The 7,823-nt window shown below is 38.1% G+C and overlaps 1 protein-coding gene across 1 annotated transcript; it reads left to right on the top strand.

Annotated features, from left to right (window-relative positions):
- The first annotated feature begins 355 nt into the window (after window positions 1-355).
- Window positions 356-1,991, top strand: LOC105456045. The gene is made up of 3 exons (XM_011699818.1): window positions 356-556; window positions 1,298-1,846; window positions 1,914-1,991. Exons 2-3 carry the CDS (start codon window positions 1,298-1,300, stop codon window positions 1,989-1,991), a joined length of 627 nt encoding a protein of 208 aa, XP_011698120.1. The 5' UTR covers window positions 356-556.
- The last annotated feature ends 5,832 nt before the right edge of the window (window positions 1,992-7,823 follow it).

The following is a 7,823-nucleotide window of genomic DNA, read 5'->3' as shown; positions in this document are numbered from 1 at the left end:
GTCGCCATATTAAAATTCATATACGTACATACATACATGTGTTACATTTAATTGTGTTAGTGTATCAAATGTAGAAGTAAGTTACTTCTCACTATAGTGAAAATAGTATCAGAATAGCAAAATATTAAATAGCAGTTTTGTTAAGTTTTATAAGTCTATATTCTTTCGTTTCCCGAGTCGGCACGGCTGACGGCGGCCGGCGCGGCGCGAGTCACCCCTCTTTTCTTCTCCCCACCAACGATTGAACAAGGACAAGAAAAGTGTGGACTGTAGCTCTCTCACTCTAGCTTCTGCCTCACCGAGAACAATAGAGCGTGCACTGCGCAGTCTATCTTATAAGTCTATGCTCTAGACAAATGGAGTATATCACTTTTATCATTTATGGACGCAGAAAGTTTGACGGGTTCAAGAAAAATTACCTAATTGTTTCAACTAATTCACTTTGGTCGTGTCGACAATTTAAGAGTCGGGTGCCATTTATTATTGGAGTTGGAGTTGGAGTTCAACTAATTGACATCGATTACTTTTAAAAGTTAAACGAAATAGAGGAATAAAGGTAATACTTCCCATAAGAATTTTCAGAAAAATTTTACCAGCGATTTACACCTTATTCTGTAACTGTAACTCTTAACAGTTTCGTTATTGTTATAACATTGTTGTGTAGATATAATGTATAATAACAAAGTTGCGCAACGACATTACAACGAAACTATTATTAAGAATTACAAAATAGGCCTTCAGGGACACATCTTTCTGCCTGTATTACACATTTGATTGATGCACCGTTTCCTGTGCATGTGCGAAAAATCTTACCTAACAATATTGCTGATCTGCATATCCATATAAACTATCATAACACGTTTTAAGTGCTTTATTTGCAACAGCTACCTCTTACTTGACATTTTTTATAGTTTTTCAGTAATATAACGGTTTTATCAAGAAAGAACTTGCATGTATGTCAATTACTCAGTGTATAGAATGTTGTTATTAAAAAGAATCTCGTATATAAAATATAAGAAAGGCATCATGTTCTTAATCTAAATGCTTTAACCTGTAATAAATAGCAATTAATGTAACTATTGTTTTATTATTGCACAAATATTATGTTATCTAACTGCGCAAGTATACAAAAAAAACGGTAGCAATATTTTCCTTGCGTGTTATAGAAAAGGATTAATATGACATCTCTAAATTTCAAATTTTTGATAAATTAAAACATAATTAATAAATAATTGCTTTTAGACTCTAATTTTTGTTGAGCATAGTATACTTATACTTTTATTTATTACGTTTTCAGATGGAGATTATAGAAGGAAAACGAAATGGATCTCAATTATATGTTTATAACAATTATACCTACTATATGGACAAAAGATATAGTAATATATATCGTTGCTCGAAGCGTAAGATTGAGAAATGCTCTGCAGTCATAGAAAAAGAAGGAGAATCTTATAATTTGAAACATAAACATAATCATTCAGAAGATCAATATGTTGTTGAAATTCATAAAATGAAAAAAGAAATGATTCAATTGTGTAAAGAAACAACGAAATCTTCTAAACATGTATTTGATACAGTTTCTTGCAATAATTTGAGAGTTGCACCATATATTTCATACAGTAGCATGAAATCTATTCTCAGCCGTCACAAGGCCAAATCACGTCCAGATATTCCTAATGATTTACATGATTTGCACAAACAATTAGAAACGTATATACCTACAAGTAATATTTATAAAGGTTGTGCTAAATCGTCTGATAACAAAGTAGCACTTATTTTTAGTAATGATGTATTATTAAAAGTACTATCTGAAGCATGTGAAATTTTTGTGGATGGGACATTTTCGGTAATTCTTTTTTACATTAATCCATTTCAATTAATTCTTTTTACTTATATTTAAAAAATATTTCTAGATTGTACCAAAGAAACCTGCTATTGCCCAGTTGTACACCATACACATTCGCTACATAGATACAGTATGTAATGTATAATTGTTATTAAACAATTAATTTATTTATAATACATAAATATATACATATATATATATATATATATATATATATATATATAATATGCAGGCTCACGAAATAAGAACGCTATATTATTGCGTGTATTTTACTCAAAAAAATTAAGTCAGTTTTGTCGTCTTTTCCAATGAACTATTATGTTTTTTTAAAAACTTAACTTATTTATTCTACGAGTATAATTCCTATCTAATTTAGTAGGAAGTTAGAATTTGTACTGTATGTACATAAAAGTTAAGCGTTACATTGTTAAAATTCTATAAAATCTTTTAAACAATAAAAATGCTTGCAAATACTTTTAGCGCAGTTGATATCGAGCATGTAGATTTTTTACTTTTTCTGACTTTTTCAATCTTCTTATTATGTTAATTTTTTTAATGTGTTTCAAATTTATTTTTTATTTATTGTACAGCAATAATTATTGTAAAAGCAATTCATTCAGAGAAAATTTTTTAAACTATAACTAATCATATTTATTTATATTTTATTTTTTATTTATTAATTAATATTTACTTTATTTGTTTTTATTTAAATTTTTTTATTTTTTATTTAAAATGACAACACATTACAAAATATTTAGTATTCAATTGTTGTCACTGGTACGAACTATTCCTCTGTATTAAATTAGATTGTTTTTGTGACAACGTCACACTATCGAGTTAGCGTTGAGTGATAAAACCACCTTAAGAAAACATCGGAGCGAAATACTATTAAAAAGAAAGATGTCTTATTTTTCCGAGTAATAAATAGATGAAGCTTGCAATGTAGAATACGTAATGCAATATAGCATATTTATTTTGTAACGTTCTGTATAATACCTGTATCATAAATTTGAGAGATCGTTAATGCAGTTCAATACTTGTATATTAGTTCACTTTCACACTGAACATCATTGATTAATGATCGAGTGAATCATAGATAATAATTTAAATTTTTATTTTTGTTTGTTTGACATACAACCAATAAACAATGAATTGTGTTAGCGATTATTATGTTAATTATAAACTGTTTCAATTACGTTATAATGTTATTTATGTGTTTTGTTAAGGTATCAGAGGCAGAGAATACGAGTATATATATTCGGTTATAGCATTTATTGTAAAGCTCAACTGAATGCGCGTGTTACTCAGACGACTATACGTAGAAGGACATGAAATACATGAGAAGTAAGAGTGTCGTTTCCGGGGGAACGTTCGTAAGAGATGCAACGCGTGGCGCTACAGTCGTCCAATGGCAATTAGTATAAGGATATAATCCTAACACTCTCCCTCGAATGTAGCGTCGTTCTGATTATTAGTCATCCTTCCGAGACCGATCAGTTTTAGACATCTGTAATGCTTGTCTCTGGATAACCCTTTTGTAAGGAAGTCCGCGGCCATCCTCTCTGTAGGCACATGTTTGATTTCCAATTGACCCCTGCGAAGCGCATCCCTCACGAAGTGGTGTCTCATGTCAATGTGTTTGGATCTAGCGTGGAAAGTATGGTTCCGAGCCAGATGTTGTGCTCCTTGGTTGTCGTTCATTACCCGGATCTTCCTGAGATGACATAGTTTAAGTTCCGATACAAATCCTTGTAGGTATAAAGCTTCCTTCGTCGCGTCCGCCAATGCCATGTATTCTGCTTCGGTGGATGAGAGAGCGACGGTCCGTTGCTTTCTAGATTCCCAGTTTATTGCAGTATCGTTCAGCGTAAACACGAACCCGGTGTAGGATTTCCGATCTACTGGACATCCCCCCCCAGTCTGCGTCCACGAAATCTTCTAGAATTCCAGCACCCTTGGTGTATGTGATTCCATAGTCGATTGTTCCTTTCAGATAGCGCAGGACGCGCTTTGCGGCCCTCCAGTGTTGCTCGTTATGACATGTGTTGAACTGGCCGAGACAGCTTGCAATGTGCGATATATCTGGCCTCGTAGCAATGGCCAGGTAGTTGAGGGCACCAATGAGTTCCTGATATGGCCTCGCCTTCGAATCCTCATCCGTTTCGTCGGCGATGTTTTTGTCGAGCTTCACGCCCATCTCAACGGGAGTACCGACGGGGTTGCAGTGCTCCATTCCAAATCGTGAAAGGAGTTCCCGGATGTAGTTCGACTGGGATATAGTGATATTGTCGTCACTTCTGGTAATTTCGATTCCCAAGCAGTGACTCGCGGTTCCTAAATCTTTTACTTCGAATTCCTGTAACAAATCTTTACGAATAAAGTTTAAATCTTTTTCTTTACGATAAAATATCAAAATGTCGTCTACGTAGACTAGAATTAGCAGAGGATCTCCCCCTCGTTCAATGTGGTAGACGCATGGGTCTGCGTTAGTTGCTGTTAAACCCATGGATTTGAGCTTACCGTCCAGTCTCTTATGCCATTGATAACCAGCTTGTTTCAGGCCGTATAGGGCCTTTTTTAGGCGACAAACTTTGTCCCCGCTGTCCTGGATCTGTTCTAGCATCTTACTTGCTCGATTTCCTATATCGGTCTTGATCCCATTTTTGGAAATAATTTTTCTCAAGCTTCCTGTAAGTTGCTCCGGTAATTCCATGAAGATTTCTTCTTCAATGTTGCCATTCAAGTAAGCGGTTGTGATGTCCAACTGGTGTATTTTCAAATCATGTTGGATCGCGAGGGCGAGCAATAGGCGCATAGATCCAAGACGAGCGACAGGGGCAAAAGATTCGTGATAATCGATCCCGGGACGTTGTGCGAAACCTCTCGCAACGAGTCGCGCCTTTCTCCTTTCAATTTGTCCATCCGCGTTGTATTTGTTTCTTAGAACCATTCTGCATCCAATGACGTGTTGATTCTTGGGTCGGTTGACAATCCGCCATGTGTCATTTTTTATGAGACTTTGGACTTCTTTAAGAATTGCGTTCTCCCATTCTTCCTTGTTCGGTCCATTTAATGCTTGCTGGCAAGGAATTTCCGATGAAAGACTTGCCAAGTTTACTTCCGGTGTATTCGAGTTACCTGATTCCTCTTGACGTGAAGTGCCGTCGATCTCTTTCTCTTTGCTGGATTCGGGAAGTTCGTTTCTTTCTTGTAATAGCGGATATAATTTTCGTGGGCGACCTCGTTTTCCTGTGAGGATTTTTGTAGGCCTGCCTGGTCCCCTTCTGGCTGTATCAGTGATAATATTGTGTTCCTGATTTCCCTCAGTCAGAATTTGTTGTTGTTTTCCGTCTTCTGATTCGTCGTCGCTTTCGGGATCCATGTGAAAATCGTAGTGACTAGGCTTTTCATTTAACTTGTCGATAGGCTCTTGATCTGGCGATTTTGTGGGTGCGTGATTTTCGGGTTCTTCCGCGGATTTGAAAACATTTAGAAATCTTGCGTCGCGTGTAATGATTACTCTTTGTTTGTTCGGGATCCATACTCGATAGCCTCCAGTCGATTCATCATATCCGAGAAAGTTGCATCTTATTCCTCGTGGGTCGAGTTTTCCTTTCCCGGGTGTCTTGTCAAGTGCGAATCCCAGTTCGCCGAAAATCCGTATATGCTCCACGTTTGGACGTTCTCCATGCCATAATTCAAAAGGTGTTTTGTTTGGTAACGTGTTCGTGATGCACCTGTTCCTGATGTAGTTTGCTGTGGCTACTGCTTCTGCCCAGAAAGAAATAGGCAGTTTTGATTGTGTCATCAGGCATCGCGCCATTTCCATGAGTGTACGATTTTTCCTTTCCGCCACCCCGTTTAATTGAGGTGTGTATGGAGTGGTGAGTTTTCGCGCGATTCCTTCCTTCTTCAAAAATCTATCGAATTCTTCGTTGCAAAACTCTCGTCCGTTATCCGATTTTAAGGTCTTGATTTTGAGTCCGGTCTGTTTCTCTATGAGGACCTTGTATTCCTTGAATGTTTGTAAGGCCTCACTCTTTTTGCGTAGAAAGCGTAACTCCGTCCAACGAGAATAATCATCAATGAAGGTGAGAATGTATCTAGCTTTCCCTCTCGACTCGTTTCGCATCGGGCCACATATATCGGTGTGGACAATTTCTAACGGTTGTTTGCTTCTTTGCGATTGTTTTCCAAATGGTAATGCCGTAAGTTTAGCTTCTGAGCAGATTTCGCATGAGTTCATTGTCTTGTCGTTTCGCAAATGAAGCCCGGATACTGCCTCTTTTCTGCTCATTTCCAATAGATCGCTCCAATTAAGGTGTCCAAATCTCTCGTGCCATATGGTCATCGCAGATTTGTGTGTCGCGGTCGAGGTCGTGCAGGCTGTCTCCCTGGGTTCGCGAAGAAAATATAAGTCTCCCTTTCGATCCGCAATTAATACCTTTTCGCCTTCGTTGTTTTCTACTACAGCTTTTTTCTTTTCGAATATGACACGATTTCCAGCATCTGTGATCTTTGCAACCGATATTAGGTTGCTCCGTAGATCGGGTACATGTAATGCATTTTCCAGACGCACGTGTCTGGTCGCGTTTCCGTCTGTAGCACTTATCCGTATCGTACCTCTTGCTTTTATATCGGTAGAGTCGTGGTTCGCCAGATTGAGTTTGGTATTCTCGGATTTTGAGATCTCTTCGAATCTTTTCTCGTCGCTGCACAAGTGTGATGTACATCCACTATCGATACACCAGCCGTCGTCCTTCTGAACATTTCCTGCCGAACATGAAGTATTGTTAGCGATTGAGGTTAAGAAAGACATATCCTCACCGATGGCAGCCTTTTCTTTATTTTCACGGTGCTTCGTGCTTCGTTCATATTTTTCCGAACAATCTATGGCTTTATGACCGATTTTTCGGCACCGGTGACACCTAAACTTGAATGTGAAGTCGGAATCTTCTGTTTTATCGGCCGATTTATTTATTGCCTTATTGTTGATCCTTTTCTTGTTTAGTTTTCCTTTTCGAGCGAACATAGCCTGGTCGTCGACTTGATTCCGTTGTTTTCTTGTTGTGTTTTCGTCGAGAATTTTAATTTTTAAGTGTTCCGGGGTGGGCAATTCGTCTCTCGATTCGATTGCGCACCTAAAATTCTCAAAACTATCTGGCAGACTATGTAGCAACATAATAGATTGTAATTCGATACTGACCTGGACGGACAATTCTGCTAGCTTGTCGACTATGTCGAAAAATTCGTCGACATGTTTTTGTACGTCGCCGGTTTCGCTAAGTCAATGATTCATTAGTCGTTTCCATAGCGATGCCTTCTTTGCGGGTCCTTTGGATTCGAATATCGATTCTAGTTTTTGCCATATTTCGTGTGCCGTTGAGCAGTGTCGGATTTGCCTTAATTCTACGTCACCAACTGCGAGATATAAATCGGCCTTCGCCTTTCCGTCCTCTTCCTTCCATGTACGTAATGCTTCGACTTCCTGCGGTGCGGGTTTTTCTCCACTTGCGTAAGCCCACGTTTTATTCTTGGTCATTGATGCTTGTATTCTCAGTCTCCAGGTATCGTAGTTTTCCCTGGTTAGCATCGGTATGCGTATTATGTTTGTTGCTTGACCGTCCATGATGTCGCGTAATGGCGTTACACTTCCGCGTGTCTTCCGTGATGATTTCTCGTGTCGTTATTATTCCGGGAAATCACTTAACAATCAGTAGTCGGATAATCAGGCTATTCTTTACTCTGGGCCATAACCTGTTAAGGTATCAGAGGCAGAGAATACGAGTATATATATTCGGTTATAGCATTATGTAAAGCTCAACTGAATGCGCGTGTTACTCAGACGACTATACGTAGAAGGACATGAAATACATGAGAAGTAAGAGTGTCGTTTCCGGGGGAACGTTCGTAAGAGATGCAACGCGTGGCGCTACAGTCGTCCAATGGCAATTAGTATAAGGATATAATCCTAACA

The sequence above is a fragment of the Wasmannia auropunctata genome, unplaced genomic scaffold (genome assembly GCF_000956235.1).
Source record: "Wasmannia auropunctata unplaced genomic scaffold, wasmannia.A_1.0 LD335795.1, whole genome shotgun sequence".
NCBI classification, from domain to species: domain Eukaryota; kingdom Metazoa; phylum Arthropoda; class Insecta; order Hymenoptera; family Formicidae; genus Wasmannia; species Wasmannia auropunctata.
This window is presented reverse-complemented; position numbering and strand designations above follow the sequence as displayed.